The sequence below is a fragment of the Xylocopa sonorina genome, chromosome 12 (assembly GCF_050948175.1).
Source record: "Xylocopa sonorina isolate GNS202 chromosome 12, iyXylSono1_principal, whole genome shotgun sequence".
NCBI lineage: Eukaryota > Metazoa > Arthropoda > Insecta > Hymenoptera > Apidae > Xylocopa > Xylocopa sonorina.
In genome coordinates, this window is record NC_135204.1 from 8,976,730 (window position 1) to 8,994,642 (window position 17,913).

Below are 17,913 nucleotides of genomic sequence, written 5' to 3' on the forward strand. Positions count from 1 at the left end.
CTGAGATAGGACACACTATTATTTATTGTTCACATACAAACGTATGTATTTATTAATTTGTTAATTTTTTTACCTTTTTGTTGAATTCATTGGACATGGAGGTGGTCTTGGAATATATATTTGATATCAAATGTTCGAAGATAATTAATTTCTTGTTGGGATTTTTTAATTGAAAATGTATAATATAATTTTAAACTTTACAAATTCTTAGATGCAGAAATTGTTTAGTTTAAAAAGATAAAGGATAAAGTTACATTCGGGACGCGTACATTCCAGACGCATACATTATTCAAAATATATTTCCTTTAACAACGACACGCGTGGGGAATCGATAAACGAAATTATCGAAAAGTCTGCTTTTCGATTGGCGTGCGATTGTTTGAACGCTACGTAAAAAGAATTTTTTATATTCATAGAGGAAGCGGAATTGTACCGGCATTACGATTGAATTTTAAATGAACGAACGGAAACACCTTCACTTGGAACTGTATTCACCTTTGAAACCTGCAATAATAGTTGCTAGATTTACACATCCATTAAGATGCGTTCAAAGCCATTATATTAATGGTAGTGGTGATCACTATACGCTCTTGTATCCTTTCGCAATAAGTATCTCCACTTTTCAATTCCAACAATTAAAAGCTCACATGTACATATAATTTCATACCGTTATAAGTTTAGGTGCCAAACTTTTAGTTCGAAAGTTTAGAGAGTTAAAAAATAATTTTAGATTTTGAAATATTAAGGGATTCGAATCTTCTCTTCGTTTACTTCGACTACAACCGCATAATTTCAAGAACCACTTAAGCGAAAATACTCGAATCGCTCGCGAATACATTTTCATCGTCTTCGGAGCGGATTTCGCAGGATTGGCGTTGGCCGAACGAAGGGTTGTTGCGCACTGCAGGCAGCTCGAGTCGCGTTGCGGTTTCCGGGGCGCGCAGCCGACGGTGGTGGGGTGTTGTGCAGCCCCTTGCGCACCGTGTGTTTTCTTTCAGTGAGTATCGCGTTATTCCCTCGTCTCGAGCGCGTTACTTCCTTCACGACTGTCTTTTCCAGCCCCAACACGAGCCGTTACCAACGTTCCTCGTTAAAATACGACGGCGTTCCATTACTTAATGTTTTGAGGGCTGCATTTACACCCTTCTGTGATTGTCGCCGGTGGGACAACGCTACGCACATGCTCACAATTGCACGTGCACGACTTTTCCAGAGGGTAATTGATCGATTTAAGTCGGCGCGTGCATCGCAACAAGCGATGATTCCTCGCGAATTGTTCTTGACGTCGAATAGCGACTAGTTTGCTAATTCTTGGGCCACTTGTCACGGTGCTTCGTTATGGTACTTTGTTGTGCTTTACACTGCCATTTTTTCATTCCTATTCTATTTGATTTTTTTTACAAATGATCCACTTGACGTATCATATTCTACTGCCAGCTGCTCCTCATCTGGTTTTTATTCGTGCTTTCCATAGAATGTTCTCCAGTGTGATGCTTATTATTGGTTCCTGCTGATGGAATAATTAACTGAGTTTTTTCAGATATCCCAGTTGCTTACTTGGTTTTGGAAATTTTCATTTTTAAACAGGTATAATAGTGTCGTTAAAAGAACGATTTCACCGAGTTAGTCTGTCATCATAATACTCTGTAGCTATCTAATCATTCTGTAGGTAATCATTCTATAGGTAAGGTATCTAAAACTTCTATAGATACTTTTTGGATCTTTCAACTGAGAAGGGCGATCGTTTAAGTCATCGTATAAAAATGTATCCTCATTTCTGATTAAAAATTGTTTGTTGATACAAACAATGAAATAAATTCATGCTATTCTGCTGACGGAGGGTTAGTCAAACAAGGTGTAATGACGAATTATAACAGTGTGACTGTCGTAGATAGACGAAGGTGGGTCAGACTGGTTGAATCATGCTTAATTTACTAGTTGATCGTAGGGTTGTTCGGTGTGAATCGGCGCAGGTTCAAGAGACAAGTTCGTCGATGAGGCCTCATGACCCAGATTCTTAATTTCATGGCTTAAGCTGGTCATGTTCTACTCTTTGTAATCTTTGGAAATTTTTCTCACTTTTATATTTTAATAAGTGGTTGCAAGGTTTTCAAAGAGTATCACAGTATTCTAATGGTCGTGTATCTTAGTTTAATATAACGCAATCAAAAAAAGGAGTAAATCATTATTATCTGAGTTTATGAAGAACAGTCGTCAAATAAGTCTAATCCATGTAATTCATATCCATGTAAATTAATTGATGTCCAAAAATCCTTTGGATTTCACGTTTCACTTTGCTTAATCGTGTTAAAAACGATCCGCAGAAAGGTTATTTGAAAGCCATTTAAAATCATCCTGTATCGAGACATCGATTACTTTTACAAGAGTTCGCAAGGTCGTACATCGCCCTCATCTTTCGGCTCGTGTATTTTCGTTTTCGTTCTTCCAATCTCCTTCGCGGTTTCGACGAGACGGAGGAAAGGACAGCCGCGATGAGGAGCCTTCGATGGTTTTGGTCTCTTCTTCCTTATCTCTCCTCGACCTTACAGAAATGATCGTCCTTGGAGGATCTTTGGAAACGATACTCGAGAAAGGCGAAGCACCATCAGTCGCTCGACGTTCCGCGAGGACACTGCTTCGGGTGTCCGCTCCTCGATCGAATCGTAGATGTCGAGTGGTCCTCGATTCACGATTCTGCTCGTTCCATCGTCAGTTCTCGCGGCTAAAAGAGAATTTCCTGAAGAGAAGTGCATTTTTCATAGGAAACTTGTGAGTTTTGTATATTTTCCATGCAACGATTTTTATGTAATGTGGAAGTGTTTAGTTTTTTGATAAATAGGTGTGTGATAGATGGAGATCCAGGGGAGACAGAGGATTTTAGTTTGGCGTCCGTAGTAGAAGAAGAAAATACAAATTTCCGTTATTGCGCATGATGGATGCTTTCGCGACATTTCGTTTCTTTGAATGGTCAGTAAGTGCCTTTTGTCTTATTGCCATGAGTATTATTCTATTAGGCGAATAGGTTGATGACGCAGGTAGAAAATTATAGAAACGTATAGGAAGTGTGTAATGAGAAAGTTTTTGTATTCTTCTAACTATTAAAATGACATTAGCTGAACTGAAATTGTAAAGTGGAACTTAATTCATTCAGTATGTAACTCGTCAGTCTGTTTGCCTTGGAAGTTTTAAAAAATACTTGTCCATGTAGATACTGAATTAGCCATGAATATTAAATATTCTTATTTGTAGACGAAGAAGATGGTTACTCGCTGCTTTTTTTTTAAGTAATATCTATTATACATCCACACAAAATATAATATGCAAATGCACTCTCTTAAAAAAAGTAAAAGAGTTAACAAAACAAACCGAATGGAACGTTTGATTAATGTGTCAAGGAGAGAAAAATGCGAAAAAACAGGTTGATCGTGAATGTCTGTCAAAGGAGTAGCCAAGGTAAATCCTCGTCATGGACACGATGCCTCTGGCTAGCAAGGAACGTCCTTCTACGACGCTTAATTGATCTACCCCCCAACCTATTCGTTAAAGTGACCGGAATTCCTGCGGGGCAATCTATTCGAACGATCAGTTCAACGAGCAACGATTAATACCGGATTAAGAAAGAAAACCTTCTGTTCATATAACATAATCAGTTTTCATTAGATTTGTGCCATCATCATCATAATTGAGGAGGACTCCTCCAATCCTTGTTCAGGGGAGCGCGTTAATGGAAAACCGTAGAGTTATCAACAGTGACTTCAAACAATAATTTATGAATTAGAGTACATTTTTTATCAACATTCTGTTTGCCAAGAGATATTTACGTTTAGAGTAGATGTTAATACTGTGTGGTTAAGTGAAACTAAAAACTGTTTGCACAGTCCAGATAAAGTCATTGAGAAGAGTTGAGAAACGTTTGCGTATCGTCGATTCACTGTCCCCATTAGAAACATTCATCTACGAGTGCTATTTCGAGAGATTCACGAATGGAGAAACTGATTGGCGCACGAAGGGCTTTTTTCACCATTAAACATCAAACACACTCATTCTATGTAATAATAGAATTCACCAGTTATCAAGAAATCATATTTTACTTTTGGTCAATGATGTCAATGACGACCTTCGTGTTAGTGAACGCATCCAATAACTTATCCATTTTATTTCTGTGAGGCATTTTAACATACTTATTTAATATTTCAATAAGAATATATTTAGCATCATGGCATAAATATTCATCAGTATCAAATGAACACGTGAAGGGCCTTTACATGACAATGTGATATAAGAAACAATATTATACTAGGAAATTTAATATAGCAAATAGATTACATCTATTTGATATTAATTAAAGTGAATTGCTTTCTGATCATCCGTTTCTGTCTTATAGATGCTTGCGGTATTTCTACTGTTCATATCGGCACTCTGGAGAGACGAAACTGAAGCAAGCGTCCTTGTTGCGGACAACACCATGTCCAGAATGGTAGAACTGAACGCGGATGCACCTTTCTGTGCCTTGTATACCGACCGTGGTGTCATCCAGAAAATGGTCCTCGGAGCTGACCCCAAAAAAGTCCGACAAATGTCGAGTAATCTCGTAGCGGATTTGGAAGAGACGTGTAAAGCCTCTCGTGACAAGGGAAAGGTATTCAAAAGGATTAACACGACTGGAGACCTCGATATGTTATAATAAAATGAATATTTATACTATACCAGAATCAGCCTCCAGGTGGTGGACTAATCTACCCAGGCACGAAATGGTGCGGGCCAGGCACGTTGGCGAAGTCGTACGATGACCTTGGCCATCACCGTGCCGAGGATATTTGCTGTAGGGAGCACGACCATTGTCCCATCACGATAGCACCACACGAGTGCATTCATGGTATATGCAACAATTCACCATTCACACGGTCACACTGCGATTGCGACGCGAAGTTTCGTAGGTGCCTGCAGAATATTAATTCTGAAGTAGCAAACACCCTCGGTGCTCTTTTCTTCAACGTGATTCAGGTGACTTGCTTCAAGGAAAGACGTCCCTGTTCGCAGTGGCAGAGGTATGTTTTTAAGAGAAGAATATCATTTTTATGGACTCTTTCTATTTTCCTACGTACTTACAGAATTTTTTATTACCTCATCCATAAAAGTTCAGTTTGTTTAGCACCATCAGCATGTTGCTGAGAAGTGCATGCAAAAGCATTTCTCTACAACTGATTAGTAACTAAGTGTGTTCTTAACGATTATGTCACCGATTTTTCTCAGCTGTCCCATAGTCTGGATGAATTCCACACGATACGAGTACAGCGATTTGCCTCGAGACTATTATTCCCACAAGATCGTCTTTTTCAAATCGTTGCTCCAGGCAGTGCGCGACATCGCCAAGCTGAAACACGACTATCTTCTCGGCATGACCGCTTATTAAATGTAATTTTATTAAAAATTCAGTTTCACAGGCCTTCAATATTGATGGCAGGCATTTTATTGGTGGTGATGGTGCTGGTGCCTATGGGTGCTTGGGAAATGCTGTTTTAATATCTTTTTAATTTTAATTCTTTTAAATTCCAACACGATTCATCGTGCAATTGTTGTATGGCTGACCTGTTACAGGAATGGTTATGCGGAATCAGTGTCTAACCGGTTGTGTTCTCAGTACAAATTCCGACCTAGCGACAAGTACGTGCCGCTGATGCCCTTGAACGTGAACTAGCTGTTGCGGAAACTTAAGAAGAACGGACCAGACAGTCTTTGAAGTGGTGCCAGTTAATAGAGTTCCAATGCGCGAGAGATAATTGCACAAGCGCTCCTACCGCGTTACTCGCCGCGGACCTTTCTTTTTCTTTCACGTTGATTCGACCTGTCTGCATTTATATTGTTACAGTTTACCGTTCCCCGTAAAATGTCAACTAAAAGGAAGTGTTTCAATAAAGTTGTTCTTGCGAATAAACAGATTCGAGGACAACGAAAAGAATAAATGGGCTCGGTATTGTCAGTCTGAAAGTGAGGAATGGCTATGTAAATGTTAACACTTGTCGTCCTTGCTATTCAGATGCAGCGAATGCGAGGTGAACGCGTGCTATCGCGAAAATATATTTTGCCTTTTCTTTCGTAATCACAAAGCTCAAAGAGTGTTGAGATTTCAAACAAAATTTCCATTACATTTAAAGAAAAGAATGCAAACTTCGAGGCTGTCATGTACAATCAAATCGAATCTGTGTCAACGACAGAATACACTTCACAATTTTATTGCTCAATATTACTCTTTTAACATGTATCTAACTTTAAAACAATTTAGGTGATTAACCTTCTAAAAATAAATATATTGATTACGAATGTACAAAATTGAAAAAATTCTTTTTATGGCGAAATTTAAATTAAATCAAAGATTCGAAATGAAATACCAAACGATTATTGGATAATTGTCAAATCGTTAAACGCGAAAAAGGAAGGTTTCACTAGAACTATATCACTGAAACAAGGTTTGCGTTTCTTGCATATCATTCATTGCCATTGTTGTCGCATATGAAAACATGCATACAATTGACGCGTGGTATTAGCTTCGATTGTTCAAACAGTTTTATCAATTACACAGATTGATTAATCTTCAGAGTAGACCAAATTTAACTAAATTGATCAACTAATTGAAGGAGATTCTTGGAGTTTGTTATGAAATAATGTGGCTACTTCAAGGTCATATCAAGGCTGACTTTCCTTTTTACCGAGACTTCCATTCAAGATGAGTTCAACGACCGCGCTCCACTACACATTGGAAATCTCGGGTAACTGTACATGTTACATTATAGAATTCGAAAAAGGAGGTTGACCTTAAAATGCCCTTGACTCTTTCTTGTATTGATAAACTTTTAATTTTTCTGTAATACTGTATTTGTCAATTTGTTTCGTTAAATGGTTCAAGAATGTGGTCCACTAATTACTCTGAGAGGCGACCAAAAGTTGAGAGAAGTAGAATTAGGAAAAGTAAGGCGACAACGATCCTGCACAACTTTTACTGTGATTGAAATTACTCAGACGTAAGCTTGCTATGTAGTTTTATTCGTAAATGTATATGTTAAGAACAATCGCCCGCTATTTACGGCCCATGGTGGCCGTAAATAATCGATGCGGGCTGGAGAGAACTGGAAGTCGTCGCTGGACTCGAGGACTATCCGAATTTTGTAAATATCTCGAGAATGTTAGCTGGGAAAGCGTGCAATTGATCAAGTATGTCACATTGACACGTTAGGAATACTTCAGCGAGATTATATTTCCTGAAAATCTTTGATTGACCATTTAAATTGGTACAGTGAAATCTGGAAAATTCGGTCCAGCCTGAAATAACTAAATATGTTCCAAAAGTATTTTTTAAGATTACTTCCTTTACCATAAGAAATATAGTATAATTAATAAGTTGCATAAGATATACTACCATGTACAGAAAAGTAAGATTTCCAGAGCACTCAATATATTTATTATATAAATAAGTTTTACAATAATAATACAAGTTATGATGTAATACTACCTCATTGAAAGGTATTCTGTGAAGATTTTAGTAGGTTTATTTTGGAATAATCTGAATTTTCCAGGGTACAGTGTACTAATGAACATAAGATATTCCATGTTTTTGATGTTTCCACGCGATAATATTGCCTGTATTACATTGCTTATGTATATTTTAATCCGAAGTAGCTGTTAAGTTTGCAAGAAATATATGTACGTATTTTTGAAAGCTTACAATTTTAAACAGTCCATAGTATATACTTGCACTTGTCACATATTACAGACAATTCTAAAATTTAATGTATATGTTCAAAAAATAGTAAATTATATCTCTGTTAAATTGATTAAAATCAAAGATCAACTATTGTAAAAAATAAACATACTACCTCCTACAGATAAGTTTCATCTTTACTCTGGTGACTATGAATAGAATTTGTACATTATCTCTGTAATTCTATCTAATAGAGATAATATGATGAGCTAAGCAAAAAGAACTAATGTTAAAATTGTTTTTCATATATGAATATCAAATTTACCGCCATTGTACGATGAGTTCATCGCATTGAGAATAGATTCCGAGTCTGCTCGCTCTATATTCAGTGGCTAAAGTGCGGAGTGGGAGTGTGTCAGTCCTAGATGCTGTGATGGATGAAGTTTCGTCAAACGGTACGTCTTTTTCGGGGAAATAGAAAGTTATTTTCAGACAAACTGATGAAATTAACAGTGTAGAATGATAAATGTTTCGGGTTGTGCCTGTAATAAAAGAAATTGATCGATGATTCCCTGTGTATGCTTGATCCTTCGTGGGTCGCGTGGGCGTCCTACCTTCGAAGTGCCCACGCTCTTCACGAGACTTTATTTACGCGTTCCTTTGGACTGTATCTTTCCCATCGTGTATTAACGAGGATACGATGCTCCGTGGAACACTTCGCGATTCTGGTGATGCATCTTTTCTTATTGACAATCCTTGATCGTCTTAGAACCGAGCGATATGTCGCCAGGGATCTAGTTGATATAATTACTTTTCGAATGCTTACCTAATGTCAACCGTGAATCATGTTTCCTTCCTACTACACCTCTCTGACGTGCTTTGTTTTTCATGCGGCTTTGTGTTTGTTTTCGTAATCACGATTATCTCGAAGTTATACGCGAAAATTCATGTTTCATAGAATTTCTGTCACCTTCTATTGTCGCGTTTGTACGAAAGCGACGCAAAAACGCGTGTACAGAGGTTCCAATGTAAATATAAAGGACACGGACGAAGCGCATAAAAAACTGTCACAACAAGGAAATTGAAAAGTGGAATTAAACGAACGACAGAATTTTCATGGTTAATAATGTTTGTTTAACTACATTTACTTTCGATGTTTTTTTTAGATCTGGGAAGTGGGGAAAGTGGAGGAACGCTAACGTGTGCTGGATGCCTCAATGCAATTGACGAAGACGAATTCATACAGGCACTAAATCAAGAATGGCACATCGATTGTTTTCGGTAATAATATGAATAAAAAATAATTAATATATTATATAATATAAAAGTATATAGATGTTGCTGAAGAGCAGGTTAAATATTGTATTGTTATTTTATAAGTTATTTATCAAACTGTGGGTTTTTAGGTGCTCAGTATGCGACGTTGGTCTTTCTTCATGGTACTTTGAGAAAGACGGTTTACTTTTCTGTAAAGATGATTATTGGGCTGCTTATGGGGAAGCTTGTCAGGGGTGCGGTCAAATCATCACGGGTCCTGTCATGCTGGCAGGTGATCACAAATTTCACCCAGAATGTTTTGCCTGTAACTCTTGTGGCGCCTTCATTGGAGATGGAGAGAGTTACGCACTGGTTGAGAGATCCAAACTCTATTGCGGGAACTGCTATAAGAGACAGATGCAGCCAATTAACAGAACAGCTAATCATCCGTTCACAAGAAAGCCGCACAGCATCAGACTAGTCGAGATACCTCCAAACATTTCAGATCCAGAGAAACAAAGAGGAATCAAACTGACATTAGACACAACTCCTAGTCCCCGAAATTATGGTGCTTTACTTCGTATATCTGAGTATGTATATTAATTTCCTTTTATTTAATAGATAACAATTGAAGATGAAATTTATTGCTGTAGGACAGGTGTTGACGTTTTTTTTAATTTTAAAACAAACGTACAAAATGGGGAAACTGCAAAATTCACTTCAAAGATAAACTCGTACCGCTGTTGTATAAAGTTGTTATAATTGTAGCATTCTTTATGATATTTAACAGTGTGCATGAATGTGGTTATTTAAAAAATAAAAATAGAATAAAAGTATATGGATGAGCAGCCTTTAATAACATTGAACTAAAATATGCAGGTTATTGAGAAATGTTCGTGGAAAAATCAGTAAGCTGCTGGCCTCTGTGATGGAGGTTCTATTTAGGCTATGCTGCCACTTCTCTAATCATAGGTACAGCATAACAAATAAATAATATGCGCTAGAGATTGTATATTTTTTACAAGCTAGATGTGTGTCTATTAGTATCCGCTATTTAACCGCACGCAAAAAATATGTACCTTGTGCAAAATAGCCCTTCCATATGTGTAATATTATTTGTTTACCTCATAATATGTGCTGTATAGAATGTAAGCATGTATCATCCATGATGAAGTGACAGCTTATCCATCTAGAAATAATATTTCATTAGTATTATTTTCAACTTTACTGTTTTATTATTTTATGTATTTCTACATCATTTTATGTCCACAGCACAATTATGTCCTGTTTCTTTCACATTCTGTACTTTGTTCCTATTGTATCTCATTTTATGTGTTTAATGATTTGGAAAAGATACATCAGGTTGAAAAGGAACATGGAGAATAGTTCTACTACTGAGTTTCTTTATGCTAATCTTTAATTATTGAAATATATATTAAATGCATGCAAAGTTCTGCATGTTTTGTTCGAGAAGGAAGATATATATTTCTGAATATTAAAGATTTCATATGAGACATATTACAGACTGAACATGTCCAGTGATCTCATATCTTTGCACATTGGTGACCGAATACTTGAAGTGAATGGAACTCCAGTTAAGGATCAACCTATAGAGAGCATTGAAAATCTCATACAATATTCTGACACAGTTTTACAGGTGACTATCATATTACCGACCAACGAACCAAGAATAATCAATGTAGGACCAAACGCATCAAATTACTTTTTTAGTTAACCATTGAACATGATCCGGACGCAGTGTCGCGACGGCCATCGTATTCATCGCCATCTGCGGCGATGTTGACGTCCATCGCGAGTAGTCCAAGAACTAGTCCAGACAATAAAGAACGTTTATTTAAACGTCGAGATGAAGGTTACATCAGTGGTACGCGAAGCAGGCAACTGCGAAGGACGAGAGATCCTATGCACAAAGGTCGCAGCAGCTCCATGTCACGACTGCTCGATGGGTACATATCAATTTGCTGTTGGAAAACTGCCGTAATTATTATGGCCGATTAAATGTGTCTATTCTTTCATACGTTTGTAGATCGTCAGCAACGAACGCTACGTGTGATTTAAGCAGGACTAGATCGTTTCGCGTTGAGCCAAAGAATCAAAGAATATTCCGTGCTAGTGATCTAGTGAAGGGTGAGCTCTTGGGTACAGGATTTTTCGGGCAAGTGTTCAAAGTTACACACAGGGATACCAACGAAGTGATGGTGCTAAAAGAGTTATATAGAGTAGACGAGGAGGCACAAAAAAATTTTTTGAAAGAGGTAAGTCACCATTACTGATTTCTTTATTCTGTATCCTATATCTATAGACTGATAATATACATAACTTGCAGGTTGCCGTGTTACGTTCACTACACCATAATAACGTCCTCCGATTCATCGGTGTTCTCTACAAGGATAAGAAACTGCATTTGGTCACTGAATATATAGCTGGCGGAACTCTTAGAGCTTTGCTGCACGATACGAACGAAGTCCTGCTGTGGGAACAGCGTACGTCGTTTGCTAAAGACATAGCCGCCGGCATGGCTTATCTACATTCCATGAATATCATTCACAGAGACTTGAATTCGCATAATTGTCTCGTACGTGAGGATAAGACTGTCGTCGTGGCCGATTTCGGTTTGGCTAGGATAATGCAAAATGGCAATACACCTGATAATTGCAAGTATAGCAGACATTCCGATGGAGAACCAAGAACGTCGAGAAAAGAGCGAAAGAAAAGGTATACAGTGGTTGGAAATCCATATTGGATGGCGCCAGAAATGATGAACGGTAACAAATACGACGAGAAAGTTGATATATTCAGCTTTGGCATCGTTGTTTGCGAGATTATCGGACGAGTTTATGCTGATCCTGATTATCTACCGCGATCCAGAGATTTCGGTCTGAATCAACACGTATTTAAGGAAAAATTTTGTTCCAGTTGCCCAGAAATGTTCTACACGATTGCATTTCTATGTTGTGATTTAAATCCCGATAAAAGGCCACCGTTCGAGGTAATACAAGTCTGGTTGCAGGGATTGGCGATACATTTATCAATGGGCACCGAATTGCCATCGGATCTTGAGTTCGATATTAGAAATTATACCGGGCCTAGCACGAGTACCAGTGAGTCGACAACTCCAGAGAGTCTAGTGCCGCAACTAAAACTTATTAAAGAGGGGCAAGTGCATCAGGATAAGAAACCGTATAGAGGTTGCGACGATAGTACGCTGGAGCGCGAGGAAATCGTATCTAGTAACACGCTTCAAGTACCTGACGTGATAAGTCCACGGGGGAGGTACATGAGGCAGAACAGCAGAACAAGCGAATCATCCAGCAATGCAGGTCGTTACTCGAGACAGAGTTCGAGGTCCAAGGAACTTTCTATCGAAAAACCAGACATTGTTATTTCTCCGGAGTCCTTTTCTGCCTGCTTTCCGAGGCAAAGTATCAGACCGCACGAATCGTCACCAGCATGCGATACAGAATATGACATAAAACGAATACCATCTATAGGAAAAATACGATATGTGGGCAGAGCGAGTCCGTGTTCTTTGTCGGATACTCCCGAATATATTATTGATAATAAGTGCTCGTATAAGGTGACTAATAGTTTAAATTCCAGCTTGAAGTCGATGGAGAAGTCCAATGAACATAATCCTTCTGTTGGCGGTAGTCATTCGAGAACAAAGCTAGAGAGCAAGTTCAAAATGTTGGACGGGAATTCTGTTGGTTCCTATTTGAAACAAATTGGGAAAACGATGAATGTCGCAGAGAAGGATGGTAAGGTTGACGGTCAAAATGATAACGATACGAAGAAGACTGTAGGTGAAACTTCAAAGTCATCGCCAGGCTCTTATCTGAGGAGAACGAAGATTTCTCCCACGAAGGAATCATCAAAGAGTGCGTTTTCGCCCCAGAAGAAGAGTCAAACCGAAGCTGGTACTTCATTGCAATTAAAGCTAGCTGATACTTCCAGAGAAACAGTAAAAAACGAGTCTATGGAGGACAGAATAATCAGGCAGGAAAGTGACGTTTCGGACATCGGTAGTATATTGTCCAGGCAAGGGAGCCTTACAGTATTAGACTGTACACCGAAGCATAAAGATAAGATGTACAAAGATTATTCACCATATAATACCTTGCAGAAGGAGAATCTTCATAAAGAAGGAAGTTTCAGGAATAATACTGGTCTTCGTTATACGGATAGTCTCTATTCGAACACAAGCCTTTCCAAGAATGATGATATTCTTTCATATAACGCGCGAAATGAGATTAATGTAGCTAACAAGAAAGACTGCTATGCGTCCATTCAAGATTGTACGAAGCTCGAATCGAACGATACTAAGAAGCCAGTAATCGATACGAAGGTTATATGCGATGAAAAGATGCCCAATTCTCTGTCGGAGTATACCGGATGTTACAAAAATGTGGATCTGTGCAGGCAAGATAGCTTTGGTTCTGACAGCGCGGTTGGTACGATGAGAAGTGACTTTTTCGCAGAGTTGGATTTTGTACAGTTAAGAGACGGTAGCCATACACCGGATCTGTGCCATACTCCTGAAAGGTGTTGCACGCCTAATCGAGCTGCATCGCCGATCGAAAGCACAGCTTTATGAAGTTTTCACATAACTCAAGTAACGTATCACGTTTGTAAATGAACGAATCTCTTCACTAATTTGATTTCTGTATATTTAACTTCAGATTTGGCAAGTTAATTCAATTCTTTTAACTTTTATAACTTTGAAATGGTTCGTACACGTCGAGCGTTAATCCTTTTTTTTTTGTCGAACGTGTTTGTAGTATCATGTAACTCGTAGGAAAAGTATTATTAACAATTTGACGTCCAGTATTAATGAATCTCATTGCTATCAGTCTCTAATGGGTTTGAAACATGTTCTCGGATGGCGCAAGCGATGCTTGTACGAGATACTCACACAAAAATTTCGCATTCCTGCAAGATCTTGCCTTGTAGTTTTCATGAGCGGGGGTTTAAGTAATTTATAAGACTAACGAAAGCATTCCATCCAGAATTGTGTCTGATGCATTCAAAATCGGTAAAATGAATGCGTGTTTTGCGGAAATAGTGTACGAAACACGCTGATCATATGTAACGATTTTTCAAACATGTATTCCCGGGAACACTGAACGGAACTCTGGATCGGTGCATCTCTAGTTCTTTTTTTCACTTGAAAATACGGGATTATATCGAAGAAGTTGTAAACATTATTGTAGAATCGGTTTTGTAGAATAGAATGTAAAAAAATGATATTCTTTATTAGATATATATGTACATCATGCTGTAAAATATTATCCACATATATGATGGGAGTGTGCATGTACAGATTATCGACATGTATAAATTTGGATTTGTCAGTTATATCTTTGTTATTTGCGTATAAAATATCACTTATCTGATATTAAATATTTTCCGATACTTTTAATGTGCGTGTGTTATTTATATTTTTTATTTATCTATAATTTGTAAATTGCAAAATCACACATATTCTACTTTTATCTTTAATTGATTGGATAAACAATATATTGTATACACTGTAGCAAAGATATAAATGATCATTAAGTAGTATGATGTGTATAATATTAAAAAAAATGTACATATAGTTTTGTATATATATATTCCAACATTCATCATGTTCAAAACACTATTTACAAAAGCTTTATATTGATAATGTAGAGATGAAAGTTCTTTTGATACTATTAAAAAGTTGTATTTCTATTCTATTACATTCTAATCATAGGCAAGAATGTTCCCTAATTTTACTAAAGTAGAGTGAAAAATGGAGTTGTAGAATTTAAATAATGATTTATAATTGAATTTTGAGTCTCATTAAAAGGAAAAACTAAAAAAATATATGTATATATTTTTCGCATAAGTTAAATAATGAATTTTACTTTATATGTCTAAAATTTCGTTCACTTTGTTACCCATATTTCTTTGCCACTCAATCTGTCATTTATATAATTGGTAATATATTACAAAGATTCTTTTTATTGTATGAAAAAATTTTATTAATTTCAATGCTATTGTTATTGAAAGCACTTTGATTAATTTACACCAAATAAATGTTTATTATCTGTGATAAAAAGTGTTTTGAAGCTGTCTATAATTGAGAAATTTTGTGGGCGTAAACTGATGAATTGTTACAGAGAGAAAAGGAACCCCAATTCTTATTCTTCTATATGTATGATGGAAGCTGTACTAAATCGATAACGTATTAACAAAACAAAAAAAGGTGTAATATTTTAACTACTAATTTCAATGGACAATATGTGCAATAAATCTGTATGTGAAATTTGTATTTCAAAAGCGAATAATCGTAATTCAAAAATGGATATGTATGTGAAAAACGTTTAAAAACGGCACGTATAAACGGAAACATTTAGCAAAACTTTCAGTGTAAACTTTTGAAACATTCGAATTAATTTTCTGGTTAATACATTTTTAGATAATATTATCTTCAAACAAACTATTTGAATCAAAAATAATTTATGTTCGATTGAATGTTTCAAAGTACCGATTATTGATTATACATGCTGGACATATATTTAAAAAAATGTCCGCGTAACGAATAATCGTTAACCGAATAATAAAGTATGAATAATCGCGTACGTGTAAAACGACGAGTAGCGCTCGTTGTAGAACGATTTTCAGCGAACAATATTAATCTCGTTATCGTTGCTTATCTATGAATACCGTAGTACACAAGTAGAAGACTTTATAGACATGCGACGGGCACAAAAAAAACTCTGTAAACTTTTGTAAAAAAAAGAAGAAGAGAAAAGATGACCTTCGGAATGGGTAGGCATATTATTTTTATAGTCTCTGTAAATTGTCATGCTCTTTCTGTTCGACATGTCGGGGATCACGAAGAGTGTTCATAAATCTTATTTTCCTTCACCCCGATAATGACGGATATGATAAGATCAAGGGTTTTCTGTATAACAATCTACGAACTACTAGTATTAATGAATTCATCGATGGTATTACTTGACTCACTACTATTTACTAGTAGTTGGTACATTACTATGCAAGCGTCCTTAGAGCGTGTCTTGTATAACACTTTGTTATGTACGAAATGAATTATACAAAACTCGTGTGGCCTCGTGACAAATTAAAGGGTTAAGAATGAAATGATTTAATTTATGTGGGAGAAGATACTGGATGAGAAATTTGTATTTATTTTTTCAAATCATTGCTTCATCAAAAATCACCGTGTATTAGAAGTACTGTGCTGATTACGCTGTCGCATATGCATACTTCACCATCAGTACTTGAATTTTGAAACCACGTTAAATTCACATGTGACTCAAATTGATCGACAAAGTGTTAACGAATTTTGCTCTTGCAATGTATAAAGTACAATGAAACTTATAAATTTCTCTCGAGAATCTGTTTCCCCATACTGCAAAACATTATATCTGCTATTAATAGCAATAGATGCACCAAAAACGAGGTGTGCTCAAAAGAAGATTGGGTAACAGGCACGTTGTTCTTTACACTGCACATTTGTTAAGAGACGAACGATAATTTTTTATAAGGTAAACATGCATTTCGGTAGGTTGTATTGTCATTCTTTGACACGATCTGAAATTCGTCCCGACGATTGCTCAACATTTTGAATCGCCAGAAACTATAAATGGATTATCGTTTTTTACAAGTCTCTTTGTTAATTGTGACGTTTTCGACCCGTTTTCCGTGTTGAAATTTCTGTGACTAGGGAACAAGTCATTTTGTTTAACATTCTAATACAGAGAAAAAAGAAAAAATAAATGGTTGAGAATATATGCAAGTTATGTTAATTTTCCTAACATGATGTATTCTATTAAAGAAGCTTTTTTAAAAAGTCTATCTAAAATTCAATTGTATATGTTCAGTTTTTAATGTTCGAGATTTTTCAAATTCAAATTATAGAGGGAGCATCAGATGTGAAAACATTCTTATAATTTGGTTTTAGTTTCATCCGTTAGGCGTACTCTAATCGTTTAATATATATACTTTTAAATATTTATATTAAACGATTAGTATGTCTGAATTATCATTAATCAAAAAGGAGAATTTTATAACAATAATTGTTAGACTTTTTTTTAAAGGAATTGGTAGCACCTGCTCTCAAAGAAGTTGCGTTTGAATTGGACCAATCACGATCGCTTTCATATCTTAAACGGAAATATTTCGGTTGACTCTTTATTTCTCCCTGAGCTTCGATCATGAGAACATCTTTGTTAATTGGTGAGGATTAATTTCTTTTATTTTATATTAAACTGTACTTCGTGAACCCTAAGTATTAGAAAAAGCAATCTAAGTTTAAAAGGAAGGGGAATTTATAACATTCTACACAAATTATTCAACATTTTCTTGCGAAATGTAAGAAAAAATTATATATCTGCTACTGCTAATATACAATATTGATGAAATATGAGATGAAATATTTCTTCCTTTCGATTCGCGACAATTCCGTAAAGAGGGAATCAGATTTGTTCCATTATCCTTCTTTTTACAACGTAAAATTGAATATTTGAGAATATAGTATATTATAATATTCGTAATAATCATTATGTGAATAATAGAATATATATAGTCATGTTTATAATAAAAATTATTCGATAAATATTTTGTTTTATTCTATAGCATAAATGTATACGACTAAGAGAAGAACATACATTTTTAGACTGTAGTAAGACATTTGGCTTTTTATAGAAATTGCATTTGTACGTGTGCATACATGTGTAAGCATAAAATTTGAATTTGGCGCTTTGTTATAGTAGCAGCGGAATAAGGAAGGAGAGGGGAGAGGCTGACGTCAGCAGGCGCGAGCAGTGCGAGCTATGGAGTGGTACAGTCATTAGTGTGTTGTCCGTTCGTTGTGCCGATAAGACAAATCACTGCATTTTGAGGTATGTATGGAAGTTTGCTTATCGGCGACATGGTATTTTCAATAGAGG

The 17,913-nt window shown here is 36.4% G+C and overlaps 2 protein-coding genes across 5 annotated transcripts; both read left to right on the forward strand.

Moving 5' to 3' along the window:
• The first annotated feature begins 1,014 nt into the window (after positions 1-1,014).
• On the forward strand, positions 1,015-5,908 carry LOC143429583 (acidic phospholipase A2 PA4). 3 transcript variants are annotated; one of them, XM_076905246.1, is made up of 5 exons: positions 1,015-1,216; positions 4,385-4,639; positions 4,711-5,048; positions 5,254-5,415; positions 5,599-5,908. In XM_076905246.1, the coding sequence occupies exons 1-4, from the start codon at positions 1,181-1,183 to the stop codon at positions 5,411-5,413; spliced, it is 789 nt and encodes a 262-aa protein (XP_076761361.1). In that variant the 5' UTR covers positions 1,015-1,180; the 3' UTR covers positions 5,414-5,415; positions 5,599-5,908. The 3 variants fall into 3 exon arrangements, with proteins under 3 accessions (XP_076761361.1, XP_076761364.1, XP_076761362.1); XM_076905247.1 differs by lacking the exon at positions 1,015-1,216 and adding an exon at positions 3,258-3,453; XM_076905249.1 differs by lacking the exon at positions 5,254-5,415 and having other exon boundaries at positions 1,022-1,216.
• A 2,128-nt stretch (positions 5,909-8,036) lies between these two features.
• On the forward strand, positions 8,037-16,753 carry Limk1 (LIM domain kinase 1). 2 transcript variants are annotated; one of them, XM_076905219.1, is made up of 8 exons: positions 8,037-8,151; positions 8,863-8,977; positions 9,103-9,543; positions 9,833-9,925; positions 10,478-10,610; positions 10,685-10,920; positions 11,001-11,229; positions 11,301-16,753. In XM_076905219.1, the coding sequence occupies exons 1-8, from the start codon at positions 8,130-8,132 to the stop codon at positions 13,566-13,568; spliced, it is 3,537 nt and encodes a 1,178-aa protein (XP_076761334.1). In that variant the 5' UTR covers positions 8,037-8,129; the 3' UTR covers positions 13,569-16,753. The 2 variants fall into 2 exon arrangements, with proteins under 2 accessions (XP_076761334.1, XP_076761335.1); XM_076905220.1 differs by lacking the exon at positions 9,833-9,925.
• The last annotated feature ends 1,160 nt before the right edge of the window (positions 16,754-17,913 follow it).